Genomic DNA, 25,032 nt, shown 5'->3' with positions numbered 1-25,032 from the left:
ATGGTTCCATTTGTACACGCCTCAGAGGTACAGTGTGTTCTGCAAAATGCCCAGAGAGATGCAGGTGGGGTGTACGTACGGTACACACGTGTACCTGCCTGACTACGGCTCGTCCGGCTCAGTTGCCCGCCTCTTCCGGGCAGCTTGTCTTCGTGACGGGAGACTTGATGTTCAGCCTGTCCCTCTCCGCCTCCTCGTCCTCGTCGTAGGACTCCTCCTCGTCGTCGCTGTGGTGCGGGGTGGAGTGGACCGAGGCCGAGGGGGAGGGGGGCACGGAGTAGGGCCGGGGGTAGCGGAAGCCCTCCGTCTGTGGACGCAAGTGAAGAGATTGATTTTCAAGACCTTTATTCAATCTTTTTCCAGTACATGATGAACATGACAGTCAGATGATTATAGCCACAGAGTGCCTATAAAATATTAGAGATTTAAAAACACAGAAGTGAAATATTTTTTTTTTTCTTTTTTTCCTTTAAAAAACAAAAAAAGCAATTTGTAAGGTGCCATCAATAGTGACTGTGCATAATGCCTCTCCTACACACCTGTAGAAACCCCCTAATGTCCCCCACCAGACTGTAATAGGCCTTTTCTACTTTAATGCGAGCTGCCATTATCCCCGTTGCCATCAACAGGGGATCAACTGACCCCAAACCCTGCACCTTTCTTGCAATTTGTAAGGTGCCATCAATAGTGACTGTGCATAATGCCTCTCCTACACACCACACCTGTAGAAACCCCCCAATGTCCCCCACCAGACTATAATAGGCCTTTTCTACTTTAATGCGAGCTGCCATTATCCCTGTTGCCATCAACAGGGAATCATCAATAGGGTGTCAACTGACCCCAAACCATGCACCTTATTCCTCCTCGTTTTCCAAATTGACAACTTAACAGATCCGTATACGAAATTGACCAGTACTACAACAGGTCTTCTCTTGCTGCTGTATTTTGGACCAAAGAGAACATTTTCAAGAGAGAGAGAAAGGAGGCACGGTTGCTCATCGCGTACCAGGCATACGTTTTAAATATTGACTCCCACACAAATGCAATATCCCCTAACCAAGGGGTGTCCAAACCTTTTTCCAAGGGGGCCATATTAGACAATATTAAAACACCCAAAGGCCAACTACATGATGTACCTTCGGATTTAAACGATTCTATTTAACTATCATCATCAATATTTAATATCAATGGTGTGCCGTGAACAAAAAGTGTATCTCAGCCTTTAATGTAACCAAACAAGCAAGGTAAAAAAAATTATAATACAAGGAATAAGAAACACTGACAAATTATACTCTGGGAAATGCCCAGGTTAAAAAAAACTTTAATGTAATGTCTTTAATGTGAACTGATTTTGATTTCGTATTACTACGCTTTTATATAGTAGAATTTGAGAAACAGACATTGCTCATTGACAACCTCAGTATGAGAGACAACATACTTATTCCCTGCAATGCAGAAGTATGCGAGACAACGTATGCATTTCCCCTGCCGTTTAACAGGGATCTGAATCAGAAGTCTGTCACTCATCCAAATGTTACGCTGTCAATTAAAGCCCTGTTAATAGGTCAGGATGATGATGGTTATCGCGGACCCTAACGTAGTTTAAAGCCCCCATGTTCATGCACACACACTTTATACTTCTCATATGACTAATAATATATATTTTGTGGCACGGGGAACCCAAATAAAAGAAAGCAAAGTTATTCAACACTTTCCGAACATTTGAGATTTTTGTCAGGTGAAAACCTGACTAACATCTACCCATTAAATGTAGACGACACCTAGTTCGCCACCTAGTCGTGATCAGAGCCATAGAGTAAGACAGAGTTCTGACAACTCCGTTCACTTCATGGGGCCACTCCAATGGCGGCTATTTGTCCCTTTTCAGGCTGCATGAACAGCGCTCGAGCGCTCGGTTTCTGCCCCCTCAATATCGCAACTCTTCTACTAGATGGCTCTGATATTACTAATATGGGGGGGGGGGGGGGGGGGCAGAACACAACGGAGACAGCGCTTCTTACACCTGAAATTATATCACGTTGTGATTCATTCTTGTTTTAAAAAGCTTGCATTACACTATATATAGTATAATGCAGAATACAGAATACAAAACTCTGATGCTGGCATTCAAAGCAACCAAAGGTATGGCTCCCCCATATCTTACAAGTATGATTGAACCCTACAAACCCTCCCGCGCACTCAGATCAGCCAACGCAGGGAAGCTGGAAGTACCCTCACTAAAAACGCCGGGACAACGCTCCACACGTCCCAAACTCTTCTCCCTTCTGGCTCCAAAACTGTGGAATGCACTTCCCATTGCAGTCAGAACTGCAGCATCACTCCCAATCTTCCGCCGTAGCCTGAAAACCCACCTTTTCAGACTCCATCATGGCCCTTAGCACTTACCCTAAACCCTTAGATAGCATTTCTGTTGGATTATATAGCATTTGATACAGACTTATAGCATGTTATGTAGACAGCACTGTAATTGTATTGTATGTAGTCATAGCACGCCATAGTACACATATATAGCATAGTAGTAAAGATGTATAGTTTATATGTATAGTGTATGTATAGTTTCACTATATAAATATTCCACTGTTACTTTCTTAGCTTACGCATGTTTCATGATAAATGCTTTTTATGTGATGTATTCCCATGCTTTGTTCTTGCTTAAATGTAAGTCGCTCTGGATTAAGAGCGTCTGCTAAATGCCTAAATTGTAAATTGTATGCAATTATTTTAATAACCAACATATAAAATAATGGATAACACAGATGCATTCCACTCTCTGCTCTGTACCATGTACTGTGTCATGGGAGTGGTAAGTTTTGGTATTAAACTGGTAACACACTGTGCTCTGTACCGTGTACTGTGTCATGGGATGGGAGTGGTACGTTTTGGTATTAAACTGGTAACACACTGTGCTCTGTACCGTGTACTGTGTCATGGGATGGGAGTGGTACGTTTTGGTATTAAACTGGTAACACACTGTGCTCTGTACCGTGTACTGTGTCATGGGAGTGGTAACTGGTAACACACTGTGCTCTGTACCGTGTACTGTGCCATGGGGTCCGTCTTGAACTTGTCTGGGAAAGCTCTGCTGAGGGCCAGGCGGCGGGCGTGTATGTAGAACTGTCAATCACAAGCCGATGGATCAATCATGAAACAACATTGAAAACACAAGCGTTAGACACCAAGAAAACCAGGTGTGTCTCATTTATAACCCAATGAATGTACCATTCCCTATTCATTATGCCTTTAAGATCATTTAAAGCTGCAATACGGAACCTATTTTAATGAGTAAAACATCTTAACCAATCTAATACAATATAACTATTAGGCCTGCAGTGGTTGGATGTGGTGTCCATACTCTTCCGTTGAGACATTTAGACCCTGGTGTCTGGGAGAACACCTACTGGTCGACAAGTAGTACTGCCTGACGCTCATGAGAGCAAATATCTCCCTATGATTCATAGAAATGTGGTCTCTCATGCGATCCCAGGTAGCACATACAAGTTATGGATTGCAACTTTAAAAGCTGTAAAAAGTGATATTGTTTTTACGCTATCCTATGCTATGAATAATCATGAACACATCACCACAACCGAAAACATGTTTCCAGAGGGATATGATCGGCAGCATCGCATTGGAGCAGCAATATTCATTAATCTCATTTCTGGTAGAACAGGACACTTGCAGTGGTGGAAATTAACATTTTCATTTACTTAAGTACTGTACTTAAGTCCAATTTTGTAGTATGAGTCTGCGACGCACTGTGAGCTTGTAGATCGGCTAAGAGTTTTATATGAAAACGTGAAATGAGACATGCTGCATAATGAGTACTTTCTACTTTTGGTACTTTAAGTACATTTTGTACACTTTACTGTTGTACTTTTCTTTTTTTTTACTTAGTTTTTATTTGCAGCAAAACAAAAAATGACAGTTACAATGCAAGGGTTCAGATACATCACCAGTATACAACACACAACATACAACATACAGTCCATTTATGAATGTCCATCATTATTAACATTGGTGCCGTTTTGTTGATCTCTATAATCAGTCCATTTCTCCCATTTTTCAACGAATAGTTCCTCTTATAGCCTCAACCCTCAATACATGGGTTCGTTTCTCCATTACAAATATCTCCTCCACAATGCTCAGCCACATCTCACAAGCTGGGGGTTCTGGTTTGTACCATAGTCTTGTAATAGCTTTTTTACTAGCCGCCAATAACACTTTGACCAGGTACATATCTTCTCCCTGCGTATTATCCTGTGTACCCAGATACAGCACAACACCAGTTACTGTTGTACTTTTACTCAAGTAAATTCTGAACTCCGGACTTTTATAGAGTATTTCTATATTTCAGTATTGATTGCGACTGTAGGTCACAGATTAATGAGCATTTGTGCCTGTCGTAGACATGCGCAGAACAAGTTCAGTCAGGGAACCTCAGTTCAGTCGCGCTGGCCGTTAATTGGGCCGCCGCAGCATCAGGCTCTCATCCACATGATTCAATCACACACTAACTCCATCTCATATCGGCTACTTTAACCGGAGGTTTTGCATTCCTCCTCCTGCTTGCTTGCTTGCTGCTGCTATACTGTATACCTGCGCGCTGCTGCATACAAGTGCTCACCCACCTCCACCCCAGCTACCACCTGTCGTTTTGGATCTACTGTTTAGGTACGGGGGATTCGGAGTCCCTATGGTCGGGACTGATGCGCTTGATCTGAGTACCTAAAAAGCAGATCCATTACATCACCAAACCATAATAAATATATTTGATTGCTTATCTTATATTCAATAAATATATATATTACATCCTTCTTGAGTTGTCTGACTGAACTATGAAAACATGCAAAACCTGTCCGTCCGTCACACCTCCAGTAAGGAACCAAACCTGTCCGTCCGTCACACTTCCAGTAAGGAGCCCTCAGGGTTAGCTTGTTCTAAACATCCACAGGTCGTACAGACTATACACAAAAAATACCTCGATCTACACTAGGCTGTATCATTACATGTTGTAGTAGATCAGTTCTATTTGGTACGCAACGACACCGTCGTACTACAGACTGCGGGTCACACTGTCGTGTGTCGTGTACACATGCAGTGGCGCTGGAGTGGCGGCATGAGATACTGACCCGACCCAGGTATCTCCAGTCCAGCAGGTCGGACAGCCGCTCGGTGCGGTTCCGCTGGATGATCCGCTGGCGCCGAGACTGCTGGCAGAAGCTGAACATGAACTGGGTCAGCTGATTGCACGACTCGTCGGCCGAACGGAACCGCCGGTCCACTATGTAAATACCTGTGTGTGTGTGTGTGTGTGGGGGGGGGGGGGGTATCACGACAAGTGGGAATATACAGTGACATAGCATCAGAGATATTGCATCAAGAAACTAGGATGGCAGGTAAACCAGGAACCTAGCATCTGTCAAAAACAATATACTATCTAACAGAGGAGAGAGACTGTCCGTCTGTCTGTCTGTCTATCCGTCCGTGTGCATACCATAGGCACTGGGATCTGAGACATGCTCCTCCATAAAGCAGCCGAATCCTGAGAGGTTGGTGGTGACGCTGGGAATGCCCATCACCGTGCACTCACCTGGGAAAGGAAGACAATAAAATAAATCAACTGTGTGTGTGTGTGTGTGTGTGTGTGTGTGTGTGTGTGTGTGTGTGTGTGTGTGTGTGTGTGTGTGTGTGTGTGTGTGTGTGTGTGTGTGTGTGTGTGTGTGTGTGTGTGTGTGTGTCATGTACCAATCAATACATGATCTACAGTATCTCGGAGTCTGGGACACCAACCTACACTGTAAAACCATCGGTGTAAGGAGGCATTTGGTTCCCAGGTATCAATCATTTAGCTCAGTGGTTTTCAACCCTTTTCACATCAAGGTCCATTATTTATTCGGCATTTGAGCCACAGACCCATTTACATGCTGTATTGATGAGGCACCATAGGAGAGATAACAGGCAAATGATCAAAATGATAATTATTCGACAGATGTTTAACAATAATTTAACTCTTGGGAGCGTAACATTAAACCAAAATGTGGTTTCAATTTACACTGGTGGTCCCCAGACCACTAGTTGAGAACCACTGATTTAGTTGTGCACCCCCTGGAACTTAGAAGTTGGCTGTGCGTTTAACTTGTGGATGAAGCAGGACTTTTCTATTTAAAATATCAAAGTCTCACTACTTACAAATGTCATCGACCTGGTGTACAATATATGTAGACTCTACTGTCCTAATATTTGGAAGACGTTTGGTTGTGTACATAACATAAATACACTGTACTGTAAATGGTCTTCATGGACAGACCGCTACAGTAAAATACTGCTCCGTTTCAGCTGTGACACATATCCTAGCTGTGGAAGACGAGGTGCCGTCAGTACGCTTAAAAGCTACAATATTATGTTAATGATTGACAGTGAGTACGGTGTCGAAGGCGGAGCATGCATTTCCAACTTGCATCGTTCCAAGTATGCCAGTGCTCAATGTGCACCGCTCTAGTAATTAAAAATATCATATGGGTTTGGTCCCGATTTATAAAATAAATGTCAATTTAAAATAAGATTTAACATATAAACTGCTTTAAGCTCATTTGTTGTCCACCTGTTGTGGTATTCGACTCACTTCTCATTGGAACGTAATTTGTGGTTTCAAATAAAACATTGATATGTGTTGTTGTTGTCGTCTCTCACGACAACAGACAAATCAGACATATCTCCAAAATTCAATTACTAAATATCACAATTGATTTAGTCGACTAAAATGTATTTTGGCGGGTCGTATTGGCGTTGAAATGCCTGCCTTATACTCGGCTGTGTTCCAAAAATAGCAGATATGAGCATTTGTGCCTGTCGTAGACATGCGCAGAGCAAGTTCAGTCAGGGAACCTGACTGCAGTTGCTGACGGCTGCCTCAGCATCACGCTCCCATTCACATGATTCACTCAGCCAATCACACACTCACTCCATCTTCATACCGGCTATTTTAACCGGAGGTTTGCATTCCTCTGCCTTCTTGCTTGCTTGCTGCTGCTGTATCAGCGTGCCGCTGTATACAAACCTGCTGCTCACCCACCTCCACCCCAGCTACCACCTGTCGTTTTGGATCTACTGTTTAGGTACGGGGGATTCAGAGTCCCTATGGTCGGGACTGATGCGCTTGATCTGAGTACCTAAAAAGCAGATCCAATACATCGCCAAACCATAATAAATGTATTACTCATCTTATATTCAATAAATATATATTCCATCCATTCTTGCGTTGTCCTGACTGAACTGCAAGATGACAAAACGTGTGAGTGTGTTGTGTGGTTTGTCGGGGCCACCTGGTGTGTATCCCCAGGGCTCATAGTAGGAAGGGAACACTCCGAGATGACAGCCGCGGACAAACTCCTCGTAGTCCATGGGCAGCAGGGGGCTAGTGGAGGACAGGAACTCAGGGTGGAAGATGATCTAAAAGAGGAGGAGAGGAGATGGAAACCATGACAAAAAATTGTCGACTACCTTTTTTCACTGACGAACACAAAATAAAAACTAAGCTTGGTTGCGCTCCGGTGTTGTGCTCTTAAAATAGCAGATCTACACGCTTGCGACGCGTTGTGTGCTTGTCGACTGGCATTTGAAATGTTTTCGTTTTAGTCTAGTCGACTAAATACCATAAGATTTTAGTTGACTAAATCTACAATTGATTTAGTTTGGCGGGCCTTGATGGTGTTGAGGTTGTAAATTGGCTATTTTATTGTGAATAAAGGTAGTCAGAATTGCTACTAAGTGCTACTAAAATGCATACACAAGAACATAGCCATAGGGTTACGCGACACCCAGGGTTGGGAGGGTTACTTTTAAAAAGGAATCCCCTACAGTTACAAGTTACTTGCTAAAAAATTTAGTCAGTAACGTAATCCCGATTACTCCATTTAAAAAGTAACTACAAGTTACTTTCAGTTACTTTTCGATTACTTTTAAGTAAAACTCAATTTAATTAGATAATACAAGTTTTACCATTGATAGACAAGAATGTTGAGCCTATGAAATTAAGATAAGGACAACTGAAATATGGTTAAGGTCATTTCTTTGTTAAGAATTTGACCTCTCTGAACAGTTACATTACTGTAGAGTCATTGTGTCAACTTATAACAGATCATAAGAAAAATGCATCTTGACCTACAGAACCATTTTGATTGTTTGATTGACAACAACCAACAACTTTGACAACCAACAACTTTGACAACCAACAACTTCATCCATGTGTGGTCAAAGTGGCAAATAAAAACTATTTTTGACATTCCTGGCTGACACTCATTTAGATAGACATGGCATGAGTTTAAAACATTGACTAGACAGTAAAGACTAATTTATATAGTCTACAAATAACTCAGCCCTATACAATTATATTTATACCCCGTAGGCTACTCTTTAAATAAAAAGCCTCATTGTATTTGACCTAAAAGAGAAGACTGCGCTACCCATTATTTATCCCTAATCCAATATATCATAATTATGATCTCCTATCTAGTATCTCTGCAGTGTTGCCTGGTCTGATTATTATAAGCCACATTGGGCTTATTTTTCTGAAGTTGCTTGTAAATAATGGTAGAATGGTTGTGAGCTTGTAGATTGTCTATTTTCAAATAGCCAACATATATAAATATGCACATTGTTTAATGGACGATATATATAGCTTTGAAGTGCTCGTGTGGCCTTTTATAGTCGCTTCTTTTGGGCTTGTTTTTATAGACCTGGTTGCTTATTTCTCTCGCAAATTGGCAACACCGCCAGCAGCAGCCTCCACTGTGAGGATTTTACACAGAGTCAGAGAGGTGCGCGCAATCCATTCCGTTTGGTGTTATAATAATTTATAACTTGTTTGTAAAATTAATGAGGGGAAGGGGAGAATGTAATCCTCATGTAACCCCCGTTACAACACCCCCGTTACTGTAATCCAGATTACACATTTTAAAATGTACTCTAAGACGTTACAGTTACGTCTTTTTTTTACTCTGATTACAACCCTGGCGACACCATCATATGAAGAAGTATAAATCAGGCTTATGAGGGAACGTGAATGATGATCAGACAACCCAATCACGATGAATAGTCACAGCGGGTGCTTTGCATGTGCATGGTACCTTAACGCGGTCCGTCCTTGCGTTGAAGAGGCCGATGCGTCGCACATTGGCCAGGATGGGGTCGGTCGAGTCCTCCAACATGTTATGAGTGGTCACTGGAGGAAGACTGTGTCTCTGTGCGTGCGTACGTGCGTAAAGAGAAAGAGACGAGTGAGTTACGTGGTGAATAACTGTACCTTTATTGGAACTCCCTGGGCCAATGCACAATAAAATACAGGGTGTTCATTACATTCTTTAAAAAAAAGTTTAAAAACGGACCCTATCAAACTGGTGAACTTTTATACTTTCAGAGTCAAATGAATTATCAGGCGAATTAATTGGTGAAATGTTAGGCGTCGTGTGTCCAGCTCGTGGACATGGGCACTGGGCGAGCAGAGTTTCAAACCGACAACCTTGCCAATTCCAGGACGGCCTCTCTGGCCAAGCCACCACTGCATTTACCTAAAGCTCATAAGGATTCATCTGTTATGAATCCTTAACCACTGATCCATGACGTAGCAACCGGTATTGAGCAATATTTATAGGGGTATATATGTGACCCTACCATTAACATCCTATAGGCTATATATAAGGCAAAAATGTCACATGCTACTTAAAGCATAAGGAACGTATGACATGTTTGCCTTATATAGGATGTTAATGCTAGGGTCACATATAAAGCCCTATAAAAAGACAGCCGGTCAGCATGTGGATTCATGAATGTATACAGACCATATTTTAGACCAATAAAAAAAGACTTTAAACAAAAGAAGCCTGTTGGCAGTCGGACTACAGTCTACATGGAATGTCAAATAGACTAGTCCCCGATTATAATACGACCCTCCAATGTCTCCACTGTACTGTCGCAGTTTCTAATACTATTTTATACTTTGCTGTATGACAATGTCACATGAAAATAACCGTTCTGCAAGCTCACAACTCGTCATGAGTTATCATTGTGCTATTTTAGAAACATTTTAAAAGGTGTCATGCCCAGAAAAGCGACGCCAGGGTGAAAGTAGGCAAGTTATTCATACGACGTGTCCTCTGTAGACAGGAATTCAGCTCCAAAGCCATTTGTCACCGCAGTTGTAATGTGAGGAAGAACTTTTGCGGGGTGAGTGCAATTTCCCATTGGTCATTAAACGGCGTGTGAAATAAACAAGGCTTTTCAGCGTGAGACACTAATGGAAATAGAAATAACGGGGGACGCAATTGAAAAATGACAAAGGGGGGGGGGGGGGGGGAGATAGCTAGAGTTTTTCCCAACCAATCAGACTCTTACAGAACCCTGCTCTCTCTCCCCTACACACTTGTGGTCAATATCACTCAGCCCTCCATTTCCGACCTCTGAAATATCGGCGTCTGCATAATTTCATCTCATGAAAAGAGCGTCCGCTTCATTGGGCGCGACTTGCTCACGAGGCCGCTATTAAACACAAGAGTGCATACATCACTCCCCCAGCAACGCTCCCAATCTATTGACCCGTGGTCTGGTGCTGAAGACGTTAAATAACTCACCCCGAGCGCGGACACATCTCTGACGTCCATTCAAGAGGGAATCCCCCCCCCATCGTCCCATTCACAATTTATCACCACTAAGAGCCACATTGATCCTGCAGTGCATTGATTCTCCATTCACAAAAATAGGAGCCGATATGGGAGTATACTGTACGTGCCAGAGGCCTCTTCTTCTCGTTTTGGGATATTGTTTTTCTCGTTCCATTTCATTGACCATTGATCTACAACGGCAGGTCAGTTATGTTCTCAACTACTGTGAAGATCCTACACAGTCAGTCAATAAGTATACGGCGCGTTAATGTGATTTCCTTCTTTTTATAGCATGTAATAAATCTAATCTATTTTAAGCCCAGACTTCACCAATGTAACTCCTTGCTAACTGCCATTGGGGATAATGGTTGCAACTTAGTTGCATGTTGCAAGGATTTGCATGGCGAATCGTTGGTAAGGTTTGGTTTGGGCTTTACAATTATCTCACACTGACACATACGAAGCTATGTTTTCTGTGGTTCATAGTATAGGAATAGGAGTGTTGTCCTGTACCTGAGTGGCGTAGATGGCTCTTTTCATAATGGTGAAATCATCTCGGTCCAGAATGGTGTTCATATCAGGGATGTCTCCTCTGAAGACAGGACAAACAATACATACAGTTAAACTGTAGACCACACCTATATTTATATTACAGTATGACAGCAAATTTAGTTTTAGTCATATTTTAGTTATCTGAAATGATTTAATTTTAGTCTAGCTTTAGTTGTGTGATTTTCTATTTTGGCCGGCCTTGGTGGCGACATAATGGTTGTAATGGTTGCATGCTGAAAATAGCTCACAATAGCTATTACTATATACAAGCTGTGAGCTTGTAGATCTGCTATTTTCAGAGCGCAACATCCGAGCGCAATTAAACATAAAGGCCTGGACCGCTGGCATATAGTGGTTCAGGCACCTAGTAGCCTGACGTCGCGGGTTCGAGTTCCGATCACAACGGTCTTAGCTGCGTGTCTCTCCCCCATCTGTCTCTCCTCCTGTCAGCATCAGTGTCATCTATAATGAAGGCATAAAAATTCCCAAAATAAATAAATAAAACACTTGTCCTTTAGTTCTACTGGATCTATTCTCCACTAGTCCCTCCCTTTTTCCACCACTGTATATTTGTCATATTGACACTTTATTGTTGCTCTACTAAGAACCGGTCATGCAGGGCCTGGGATCAGTCAGTGAATTTGAGTACAATGATACTGTATAAAATACTTAGTGTAACAATGCATCATACAGCTTTTTCCATGATACTGTATAAGATACTTACTTTAACAATGCATCATACAGCCTTTTCCCGAACTTATCCTTCACAGTGTGAGCCGTATCGCTGTGAGTGACAGAAAGACAATTCACCTCACATAATATAATAATATACAGTATCATATATTGTTTTACACAAGAAATGTATCTATACTACAAGCTGTGAGCTTTACTAGTGCTTCGAAAACCGTGGCCATTTCAAGTCTGTACTCTCTCTGCCTAAAACATGTTACAGTGAAACTGCGTTCCCCATGGCTCTGTTAGCGTACCACAGTTGTTTGCGTACTGCCTGTCCCTTCAGTGTCTCCACATTAAAGTTGTTGGTTTTCGCAGGCATGATCAAGAATACTACCACTGTCACATCACTCCTATGCATCTGAAAGACAAGTCAGTTAGTTCGTTAGTGTCTTGGCATTTTGTATCTCGTATTCTAGGTCATTAATTGGCATTTTTACTGTTGTTTTTTCTCTCTTGCTTGTACAGTACCCCCTTGGTAATGTTTATATGCGTCACAGTGCTCTTTTTGTTTTGTTGCCCATTTTCTGTTTGGGGACTACGGATGGAAATTAGCATCCTTGCTAAATCCGACATATTTACATTGCATTGTATGTGTAGTTAATTAATGTGCTTTCCCTTAAAAATAAACCTATAGAAATATAAATATAAATAATTAAGAGAGGCAGACAGAGAAACAACTCCGGAAAAGGTGTGTGTGTGTGTGTGTGTGTGTGTGTGTGTGTGTGTGAGTGTGAGTGTGAGTGTGAGTGTGTGTGTGTGTGTGTGTGTGTGTGTGCGTGTGCGTGTGCGTGTGCGTGTGCGTGTGCGTGTGCGTGTGCGTGTGCGTGTGCGTGTGCGTGTGCGTGTGTGTGTGTGTGTGTGTGTGTGTGTGCCATTCTAACAGTGTGCGAAACTACTGATTTAGAAGGCATTTGTAGAATTGGCCTCAGGTTAATGACTCAACTTAACTAAGCATCCTTTCTTGTTGCGTTAACGGTTAAAACAAAAAGAAAAGGAGTTGATGCTTAGTTTTTTGTGTAAAACTTCAGGTGTAAAATGCGGATGGAAGCCAGGGCTCTTAATTCTTACCCTGAGCAGGTAGTTGAGTCTGGACAGTGACTCTAGGAAAAGATCTGCTCCCTTGTTGGAGAACTCATAACGTCCAGCAATGAAGAAGTAGAGGGTTTTCTCCAGGTCGAAGTCCAGGTGGCTACAGGAGAAACATCACCGGTTAGAGACCCATTACAACCGCAAATGCATCTGAGAGCTGTGTTATAACTTGTGGATCTGTTTTGTTTTTTTCAAAGTGAATATTTTTGCAAATCTTTGAATATAATATATCGTTAGGTTTTTATTTATTTATTTGCATTAATCAGTGCTATTGAACGCCCTTTACATCTGTGTGTTGGTTAAAGAAATATTGAACCAACGAATAGTAAAAAGCGCTTTGGACAAAACCTCTTAACTCCATTGTAACTAGAAGTAACTCCACCACATATCTCCCTCTCATGCAAGTAATTGACAATATAAAGTCACAGCACCAACTTTGATGAGGCTTTTCCTGAAAAAATATTATTTTTGAGTTAGGTGGTTTCTTCCCGACAGCAGAGATATGTTTTGTTAAAGCTAATATCTTTTAACCCAAATCTTTTTTTGTTGTTTTTTGTTTTTGTCTCTTCCGGCCTCCTCCTGGAGGAGGTTCTTTTCTAAAATAAATATAAAAAATAAATAAGAACAGTAAATGAAAAATCACGGCCGCCTCATGTTTTGGAAGACACCATTTTTGTATAGGAAGGGGGCGGGGCAGCTAAAATGAATATCAAATATCTAATTACTGAATCAAGTAACTTAAAAACCGCCTGGGGTGTTCATTTCAAAGTGAAATATCCCTTTAAGCTTTTCAGATGACTAAAATATGGCTAAAAGTACATTTGATTCAAAAGACTAAACTAACAAAATCTAAACACTCATTCGGTATAAGCCCCATGCACTGACCCGTAGAAGTGTCCTCTGATGAACTCCTGGATGTGGTTCTTGTTGGTGGAGTGGAGGTTCTGGAACTCGTGCACAGCGGAGAACTTCTTCACGTTCAGCCCGTTGGGGGTTACTACATCTGGAGCATTCACACAGCCAGGGAACATACTTAATGACAGTGTAGTGGACGGGTTACAATATTTCCATTGTGTATTCTATATACACAATATATGTCTTTTTCCACAGGCTCCCATTTGAAAATATTTTGTTAGGGACCCTAAACAAGATTTGGGTTGCTATTTTTTTATTTATTTTTTCAAATATAGGATATTCCAATTCTCTGCATGATTTTATTATTTTCTTTTCTGAGTGGTGCAACCACTCCAAGGAACAGCAATGTCCGTGTCCGCCTATGTGTCCGCCTATGTGTCCGCCTATGTGTCGTTCACCTATGTTGGAGCCATGTGTGTCAACGGGAGGGCGGAAGTGCGCTAGGAACAAATGAGTAAGTGTGCCGGAAGCTACGCCACGCTGCCACTCAAGTGACTACTGACCAATCACAGAACCCGAACATCCACTCTGTGGCTCTCTTGAGAGTATTTGCCCCAGAGCCGGTGGTGTCTCACGTGGCTCAAGTTCGCTTGAGACGGGCCTCCATCTTGGTCTAGTCCATAGAGTTATATATTTAGGTCTACTCTGCAGTTGTTGTATAGGCGAGAGGCCGAGAGGCGCTTCTGCGTTGGCCACAGAAGTGGGGTGTGGTTATAAGCACAACCTGTGTAGGATTTAGAATGACGCTCCTGGCCAGCATGTGTGTGGCACTCAAATGGTTCCCCACATACCTGCCTTCCTGTGCAGCATGTGTGTGGCCTCCACGGCAGTGATCTGCGACACGGTGGTGAAGACGTGTGCACAATGGACGGCCGATCTCTCCAGACAGTAGCGATGGTAGATCTGCCTCTCGCCCGCTTCCTTGTCAACGTTGAACTGCAAAACACACCACCAGTGTTCATTTTGACAGACCATTGCTGTTTCAGTTTTTGTCATAGTCTTTTGAATGAGATTTAATCTGAAAGGTTTTAGTTTTAGTCAACTAAAATCTTATGATATTTAGTTTTAAGCAAAGATTTAAGTTAAAAATAACTCACTGCTTTAAAATATATATTATTTCAAAGTTTCACTTAAATAGCACAAAAATAGCAGATCTACAAGCTATGAGCTTGTATATCTGCCATTTTTAATAGCCAAAGCATAACAAATGGCTGAAATTTGTTTCCCGGTCTTAAAGGGATAGTTCACCCAAAAGAAGAAAATTAAATCTATAGATTACTCCCCCCATGGATACAAAGGAGACTCCTTTAATAAAATGTACACATGTATGTTGTTGTGACTAAATAATAACTATAGTGGATCTATTGAAACAGAGGTTGTGTCTCCCCACCTCCCCCCCATTTCCTGATAAGTTACCGTTTTGGACATGAATGGCAGTCGGAAATAGAAACTCGGACTGCAATGACACGCGAGTGTGAATAAATAGAACCGATGGCATCGATTCATCTGGACACGGATGCTTGTTACACTCCTATACGAGGTCCGGCTCCATGCAGCTGCCAATCACTCATCCAGCCACAGTGTGTGACCTTTAGATGCAACCTTTAGGCTATGAGGCGGAGGAGGAGGCCCAATTACAAATATAACAGCAAATATGGAAACGACTTGACTGAGCCTTCCTAATGCAACACTTTACTGTGTTAATGAGGCTTTAACCACCCTCCTTGTTTTCTTGGTGAAAAAGGACCAGCTGAACCCAAGTTCAGTCCTAAGTTATGGTGTAAAGTGAAAGTCCCTCCCTATAAGTAGTAACAACTACTTGGTATTTAACTAGTAAGTTACTGAATTCTGTTGCACCTATTCACGGCATTACTTAGCTATGCCCATGGTGGATTTGTCGATTGAAGCAGGTCTATATTGCGTAAATGTCAACATCGTCAACATATAGCCTACACAGACAGGTGCAATAATATAGTGCTATCTCGCAAAGTGCGTTAGCGAGGATGCGGTCAGGTTGGTTGCAGTGTTGATTTTGACGGCAATTTCTGATTTAGTTTTAGTGAAAGTCCTTTGAATAAAATTCCATTTCGTTTTAGCCATATTTTAGTCATCTGGTTCTACTGGATGTCTTCTCTACTAGTCCCTCCCTAATATAATTTATATTTAATATATTTGTTGACCACATTGTCAATATATTTAGTCCTAATTTTAATCATCATATGTTAGTTTTTATTTAGTTTTTATTCAGTTCTCATCAGTGAGAAAAGGTAGTCGCCATAGTTTTAGTTGATGAAATTAACAGTCTGATTGTGTGACTGTGTGTGCAGTGTGCATAGTGAGGATGACAAGAAACCTTGTATCTCCATATTACAACGTTTTATGATTTTATAGATATTATTCTTATCTTAAAAAGATATATTAATGCCCTACTTAGTCATATAGCACTAGTGTAGAGTAAAATCTGTGAATATTGCCGTGATATTTTCAGTACAAAGACTGAAAGAAAGTGGTTAAGTACCATTGAATTATTAGGAATATTGAACAAATTAAAAGTATTGACAAGAGCTTGTGACTATATACTAACTATTGGATTCATTGGAACACAGGTTCTAGCTTTTTCTTTTTCATTTCTTGAAAAGTAACAATTTGGACATATAATACAAGGTTTCCACCAGTCTACAAGGTTTCCACCAGTCAACGATGATAATCAGTGTTGCCAGGTATGCTCATTATAAGCGACTTTGGGCTTGTTTTTCTGTAAAGTTGCTTATAAATATTGGGCTTGTTTTAAACCAGTGGTTTTCTCCAAATTATACGTATGCATTTGTCCACAGACACTGTAGGTTTAATGTGCTCATGTAGACCTACAGTCACTTCATTTGGGCTCGTTCTCATAGACCCAGTTGCTCGTTTCAAGAAAACTGATGATGATAATTATCCAAAGAGTGTCATATCTTGAACCTTGAACCTTAAACCTTACGATATTTGAGTGGCTTTTTGCCTTTATTGATATAGATATATAGTAGGTTTGACAGGAAACGGGGAGAGAGATGGGGGGAAGACATGCAGCAAAGGTCGTCGTGATCGGGACTCGAACCCGCGACACGCTGTCAGGACCCGCGGACCACTAGGCTGGCCCGAAAAGGTGGTCACCTCATCACCTAAAACTGGAGTATGAATGGGCCTTCCGTCCTCACCTTGTCCAGGTTGTTGTAGAAGTCGACGTTCCCGGCACAGAGGTAGCGCCCCAGCAGCGTGGCGTGGGTGGTGAACACCGTGGCCATGGGGATCTTGCGCGAGCGGCAGAAGATGAGCCCTGCGCCCGCCTGCCACTCGTGGAAGTGGCCGATGACATTGGGGCTGTCCCCGAGCTGGTCTGTTAGCTGCGAACAGAAAGACGATGGAGTGGTGGGAAAAGTGCTCGCATTTAGGGTAGTGATAATTTTACTTAAGTAAAAGACTGAGAGTACTTCTTCCAACACTGCTCATTATACAGCTTAAGTGGAAAGAAGCTTCCTCTGAATCAGTGGTTCTCTGTCTCAAGTGGCGTCAAAGTGTGTGTGTGTGTGTGTGTGTGTGTGTGTGTGTGTGTGTGTGTGTGTGGGGGGGGGGGGGGGGGTTCTCAAACAGCAGATCTGAAACTGAGAGTTGTCTGTACAAATGGAACCAAATGGATTACAGGTCCATTTGGTTGCATTTGTACACTCGCTGAATTACATTAGGGTCCATTGGGAACCTCCCTCAAGCAACCCTGGTCCCTGGAGAACATAGTTGTTGTGAAAAGGGTATATTCTTTTCAATACAAATTAACAATAATTAAGTGTAATTTGTTGTAATACAAATTCTGATAATATATTTATTATCAGCATGAAGATAACTTATCTTTTGAAGAGCTACAGGAAATCCTCAATCAAATGAACTGGCATGAAATTGGGCCATTCATTGAAATGTATAGCCATTAGTAACAACAGCTACACAGTCTGACATATGTAAGGCAAGTCGCCCCATGTCATGCCAATATGGCTGCCATGCGTAGAGCCTAAAATAACAGCTGACCTCTTTGAAGAACCAGGCCACCAGGGAACCCAGAATGAGTGAGTCGCTGGCCTCCCGATCGTGGAAAGGCAGTCCGATGCCACAAGTGTCCCACAGGTCCCCTTTCCAGCGGTCCAGGTTCCAGGCTGCTGAGCCGATGTCAAACAGAATCACATAGGGGCTGCCTTCAATGAGCCAGCGGCCACAATGGACCTGTAACACAAACAAACCATAGGCCTATCATTTTCTTTTCCCACTTTCTTCTGTTAAACAAAACGTCCAAAACATACAGTTCAGTAAGTTCTAGACAACTTGACTTTTGACTTGTTTTCATGAAATCCCTCAACGGTTCGTGGCTGCCATCTTGTGGCTAAATCGAGTAATAGCCTGCTATCTGTTCTGTTCCATTTAGTGTAGCAGAGCCACAAGTCATGCAGTGAGCCAACATGCACAATCGGCACCCTGACTGTTTAAGCTGAATGGAAGCACAACCAATAATTAGAAGAATTGGTAACAATTCTACTACATTCATCATCCGCTGTGTGTGCGTTGCACAAGCATGCAGACCTCATAATTTAATTAAAATTGTCCTTCAAATCTAACAATCAAACCTAAAAGCTTCTCTGACAGTACTTCCTTCCCCATTTGAGCTCTCCCACCAGCTAACCTGAACCAGGTCACAGCACCAATGGAACGCCCGATATTCCACCGCCAGACCCAAGAGGAAATCCCTCAACTTTTGGGCTCTCTGCCCCGCTCATGACGACATGCACACATACAGTACAATACCTGGCATCCGTTGTCGATGAGTACGTCCATGGCCTTTCTGATGGCAGGGTTGGGGGGCTCACAGGCCTCCACCTGGGTATTGAAGTTGTGTTCGAAGTACGGCCCCATCATGTAGTAATTCTCCCCCCATTCGTCCACTGTTATCTTGGCCTTGGTCTGAATCACCGTGTAGATTCCCCCGACTGAAACACACACCCAATGCTCTGTAAAATCCTCATTGTTATATTGATCCTGAGAGTTCCATTTGTTCACTCTCAGACTTACAAATGGATAAAAGGCAAGAATTACAGCGCAGCCTATACTGTCATACTATGATGAATATTCCATTTAATATTTCTCCGATAAAGAAAAGCCTCGTAATTTTGAAGAGCATCAGAGGCTACTATGTGACTAAGGTGAGAGATTGCAGATTGGTTGGTAGGATGGCTTCATAACAAATTTCATAATGAAAATGATGTCTTCTGCAAATTACCACCATCAGATTTGAAATTGCCTCGCCTAAATATATCCCTGAGGCCTGGTAATGATGCATGTTTTTGAAAGCAAGGTTCCCACAAATTTGAAAAGAGCAACATTTTAATCTAAGAAAGGAACAATTGAATCTGCATAGTGTAGTGTCATAATATGCTACTTTGCTGCTTTGTCACCAAAGCATAAATCAGGCTTTAGGGCGGCAAAGGATGGTAGCGGTCAGCATGATGCCAAATGGAAGGCTGAATAACCTACTCTTGTGTCACAGTCGCATCGGTGTAGCTGTCAGTTTGACGCTACATGGAATGTGACTTAGTGACTAACACACACTGATTACTGTCATCAACTGTCCCACCGTCCATTGTGACAACAGCACATGGTTCAGTGACCATTCTACACGGTACAATCCTCATTGTTCATTACGTGTCCATTTGCACACTTGTGTGGTTCCGTTTGGTTCCTAAACTATCAATCAAATGAATGCTGAGGATTTTATTGTGTACTGCAACTATAGACTCTACACATTGAAGTTATTGAACACTATTTTTATTCCAATATCCCAGTACTGAACATTAATTTACACCCATTCACCCTCCTTGTTAGGAGGCATGCAGTACTTTACTAGTGTTTTGTATACACAGCTCTGGCAGTAACAATATATACTAGACAATAGCAAGGACAGACATATAACATTCATAAACACAGTACCCACTACCTGCACTGCACATACTGCACATATCTATGCATTTGTACTAAAGCATTGACTGTATATCATGTTGTGAAGTTTGTGATACTCTTGCGTATACAAACACAGACGTGTTTGTTCACACTGTATAGTGGCGGTGTAACTGTAGCCAAAACACATGGAAAACATTCTAAGAAGACAAATATTTGAGGATGATCACAGTCACAAAGACGTAACTCTATATGTGATCTGCATCAGACTGGCACTGGCTTACGTACAGTATGTAATAGTTGAAAGCCAAGAGCAAACATCCAGAGAAGAAGATAAGCTCTGGGCCCGTCCACAACCACAACCAATGACCAAATATAACAACCATAGAGTTTTCCATCCACGCCTTCCACGGCAGCCCTGAATTATAGCACCTTACATATGTCAGTACAAAAATATTTACATTTCCCCCCTCACTATATGTCAGGAAGAAAACTTTGAGACAATGTCCATTTCCATTATAGGACAGATTAAAATTAACTGTATACTTGAAGTAAACATCAAAGAACAACATAGATCTGTTGTTTTTGGTGAAGAGATTTGGTGTAGTTTGAAAAAGAATGCACCAATTACAGTCCAGCACAGGTGTGTTTATCTACGTCTAGAGGCTCTAAGGGATTAAACTGATATTGATGAATTCCAAATATTATAAAAAGTATAAAAGTAAGTAAGTTCTGCGGCACCCCTGGACTTGCGTCACGGGCACGGCACCCACTTTGAGAAACCCTAATGTACACTACGGAATCAAAATAATCTGTTTTAAACTCAAATCGTCAAATGTTATGTATGCAAATGTAATGCTCTGATATTAGAAGGAAGAAGAGTATGCCTATATTGATTAGATAGCAACATTAGCTCGCGACAGAATGAGAACTTCTAACGCTAATATGGACGAGAGCTAGTAGCAGGTTGTGGGTGTGTGCACTCCCTCAACCTCTGAAGTACATGGACTCTATGTCAGTCAGTTGTTCTCAAAGTGGGGTCCAGGGAGTCACTCCCTGGGCTCATTGAGGGGGTCCTAGGCGGTCCCCAGCAAATGGAACCACTTGGAAAATGTGGAAGATCTTTTGAAACATTTTAACAACACAAATCTTGTATGGTGGTCCCTGACTCCCTGGCACAACATATTTTCAGATGTGGGTCTGTGTTCAAATACATAATTATTAATTTGGGATGTCCTTGAGGTTTGCGATCGAACCACTGCTGCATGTGAACTCAGACCCCTCTGAAGTGGACTGTATTCAGTGGTCTGACTGAACACAGTTAACAGTCTTGTATTGAGTTGTGCTTGAAATGTACTGTAATTCTCCAAAACTGTTAATAAATTTTTCAATCAATCAATCAATCAATCAATCAGCTTAAGTTGACGAGACAGGGGACCCTTTCTGTTGCATGTTGGTCCACTTTAGTTAATTTCAAAAGAACTTTGCTGTGCATGTAAAATACATGCTGAAGATGTGAAATGTCCATAACTTCCACCAAACTGGCCTCTTTATGATCGTGGGCTGCCATTTGTTCACCTTGCAAGATAGCCACAATTTGCAACACTAGATTTTGTTTAATAATGGGTTGAATCTAGAGTTGCAACACCAGCTATTGACAATCCATTCATCCAAACAGAAAAGTCTGATGTGTTTATTAAACAATGTTAAACATTGCAGCTGTAAGGGTTTTGTAAGGGAATTATCTTCTTTCAATCTGCAAAGAGTTTGTTTCATAAACATCCACGATGTTATGAGTGCTTTCTGTCAAGACATTCTGTGCGGGTGATAATTATTTCGAAGTGTTGGGCTTGAGTGATCTTTTTTGGTTAATACAAAATGTTTTTGTTGAAGGTTAAACCACTATATTCTGATAGTAATAATTGTTATGTTTGTTCAGTAAAGGGGGTCTCCCTGTCTCTCCAATGAACAGAAAATAGACCCTACAGAAAAACGTGGGCAAAAGTCCTTGATTATGCGGGTTAAAATCCTTGATTTTGCGGCTAGGGTTTGGAAGCAGTCATTTTCATTAACGCATTGTGCTGCTGCTTCCTGCATTGTGAGCATATTTGAAACAGGTCGTACGCGGGGTCGTTGAGTGACTTCCGACGAGTGCTTCCAAACTTCATTTAATACAAGCAGTTCAGACTTTTCTGTTTGGATGAATGGATTGTCAATGGCTAGTGTTGCAACTCTAGATTCAACCCATTATAAGAACAAATATATTTCAAGCATGTATTAATCCACAAATGAATAGAATTATGATCATTATGATGGTTATTATAATTATTATTATGTCTGATAAATCCTGCCACTTATTAGTATCTGAATAAGTAGACATGACAGCTAATACTCTCCAGGTCCTGTAGGCCTACTTATCTTTAGCTTAATATTTAACAGATGGCACGATACTGTCTTCACTTACCTTGCATTTCAATATTTGCTCATTTAGGGGCAAAGACTCCACAGCATTGCACCAAAAATAGCAGTGCTTAAATATCATTCAACTTTCATGTTGCAAAGTCTGTGCACATAATATAACATGAGAGTGCATAGAAACATATACCACTATACAGTTCTATAGAATAAACATGCTAGGCCACATGTGGTCACGAGTCACCATACTCTGAGAGATGGCTAACTGTTGCTCTTCATTGCGTTATGATTTTGGTTTAAGCACAAATGCAAAACATGAGTGAAAAAAAGCCACTGGATGATAAAGCACGTTCAAATTCCATGCAAGAAAAACATCGAAAATGTCATCATTGATGCTTTAGACCAGTAAAATACTCAACTCTGTGTCACCGAAACACAGAAACAAAACTACTAACAGATGACTGAATTTATAGTGAAGCAGGATCACTATAAATCAGTGGTTCTCAAACGTCTTTGTGTAAGGACCCCCAGTTTGATATGCATTAGGCCATGGACCCACATTTGACTTCCCCAAGCTACATAGTAAATTATTCAGATTTATTTAGTTCTTAGAGTTACAGTCACTCTCAGAGTTGCAGACTCTTAATTAAGGGTCAATTTGGATCCTAGACTATCAATCACTTGACTGGGGACCTCCTCAAGGACCCCTGGGGGTCCCAGGACGGACCCCACTTTGAGAACCACTGGTATAAATAATAAAGGAAAGCTAACCTTTGTTGGTGACCTCCCATGCCACCTCAAACAGCAACAGGTCGTCAACAGGCAGCTCATCCTCCTCCCACTGGGGCAGCACCCCACTCAGTGACGTCATGGATAAGGAACGGGACAGGGGCATCTTGAGATGTTGGCAGCAGTTCCCAATGCACAGCTCAGACGATCCTATTCTCCAGCAAAAGCTTTTTTTAAACGGCTCTGGGGCTGTGCTTAAAAAAAAGAAATAGATGACACTATTTGGCTGCTGAGGGACTATATAGGTCCTGGCAGGAGGAACACTATGGGAGGCAATGAGGTTTGGGGCCTACTGTGTGCCAAAGAAGGTGCAATAATGCAGGGGACAGCACCAGGCTGAAGTCCAAAGAGGTCGAGGTGAGGGATTTGAGAGCCATTTTCGCTCACGGTTGGGATAGCACATTGGTAAACTGCATGACATGTGTAGACACATATTGCGAAATGCTCGTGACCTCAGGGCCTGTCGGGAGTCGGGACAAGGGAAATCATTGAGAGACACACGCACACACACACAAAATAACATTATTAATTTGAGTTGTGTCCTGTCAGGCTGGCCACTCAGCTAACCAGTTCCACCTGTGGAGACAGCGTTGCAGTTTGGTAATCATGAGGTTCAGGTGCAATGTGGGTAATATGAAGGAGTGTTTAAGTGCAATATATGTGATGTTATATTGTTAACCTTTGACTGAATGTTTAACAATGACCTGTTGTGTGATTCAGACTGGGCTGTAAATAAAAACGTCTGGGTTTCCGAGGCTATAGTCAGGATAGCAGAAGGGGGCGTGATATGCTTTTGTGATTGCTAATGCATGTTGTAGTGTGAAGAAGGAAGTTCAAGTATTATATAACTTGTGTAGTTCATGGAGACTTGTATTACTTGTATTATTGATAGGTATGTAGTTATTGTATGTTCATGTATTTATGGTATGCTCAAATACACCCCTGAGAATGGTACAGTCCAGACTCATTAGTTCAGAAGAGCATAAAAGGCTGTGAGTGGACTCGGAGCATCAAGTGTTGTGCTTGTCACTACATTTCATTATGCTTTAAGTAGCATGTGACGTGTCAAACTAGAGGGGTTTCATGATTCGTAATCCATCAACATATCTGTCAATTATCTGATTCTAATGTAATCCTGGGCACTGCACTCTGCCAACCTGGGGGGGGGGGGGGGGGGCAGCGGACTGACCTCATGCTTCCTTCTATGCTTGATGAGTCCAACCTGCTTTTTTTCACTGGACAGGGGAGACTTTCCCCGTCCATACATAGCGCGTGGAAGGAACACATTATTCCGACCAGTACCCCAGCTTGATCAGGTGCCCCGGCTGGCCAGGGGGAGGTAGTTTAGGTCTGGCCATATATGGAGCGTGTCTTGAGTGTACAGGGTTTGATGAGGTCAGATCAACATATGGAATGTCAGAACAGGTCAGCTCCACATATGGAGATCTAAGTGTGGCAGCGGGGGCAGTGTCTTGAGTTCATAGTAAATGCGACCTATGGTCGCAAAAAAAACGTTTAGTCTGTGGCGTAATGCAACAGTCGCATGTTAACGTTGGTTTGATTTTGATTTGTAAGCACAAAATGATATCAAACTGAGGGTCCTTGATTTTTTATTACTTGCGCAAGCAGAGCACGCAAATACTGCGATCAGCTGGGTATGTGTGTTGGTGTTGTCCACCGTATGTCGGTGTTATCCACCGGCCAATAAGGGACCACCATTCTTGAAGAATGGTGGTCCCTTATTGGCTGTTGATGGTGACGTAACTAAGGTACGTGTCAAGGTTGGTATAAGGTCAATATGTGTATGGCCTACTTGTGTGCAAGGCGCAAGTTGGCACCTCGACAGTTCTCATTTCTAGTTTCATTTTATTTCTTTTTTGAGAATCACTGA

The 25,032-nt window shown here is 41.9% G+C and overlaps 1 protein-coding gene across 1 annotated transcript; it reads right to left on the bottom strand.

Annotated features, from left to right (window-relative positions):
• Positions 1–118: 118 nt before the first annotated feature.
• Positions 119–23,316, bottom strand: gys2 (glycogen synthase 2; the record flags this gene model as incomplete). Its single annotated transcript, XM_083794593.1, has 16 exons — positions 23,124–23,316; positions 18,792–18,973; positions 18,024–18,215; positions 17,165–17,350; positions 14,759–14,903; positions 13,938–14,055; positions 13,032–13,152; positions 12,215–12,321; positions 11,953–12,012; positions 11,190–11,268; positions 9,147–9,260; positions 7,344–7,470; positions 5,516–5,611; positions 5,151–5,314; positions 3,055–3,135; positions 119–307 (listed from the first exon to the last, which is right to left on the bottom strand). The coding sequence occupies exons 1-16, from the start codon at positions 23,245–23,247 to the stop codon at positions 119–121; spliced, it is 2,085 nt and encodes a 694-aa protein (XP_083650719.1). The 5' UTR covers positions 23,248–23,316.
• Between the last annotated feature and the right edge of the window lie 1,716 nt (positions 23,317–25,032).

The sequence above is a fragment of the Protomyctophum parallelum genome (genome assembly GCF_964188405.1).
Source record: "Protomyctophum parallelum genome assembly, chromosome: 22".
Lineage (NCBI taxonomy): Eukaryota > Metazoa > Chordata > Actinopteri > Myctophiformes > Myctophidae > Protomyctophum > Protomyctophum parallelum.
This window is presented reverse-complemented; position numbering and strand designations above follow the sequence as displayed.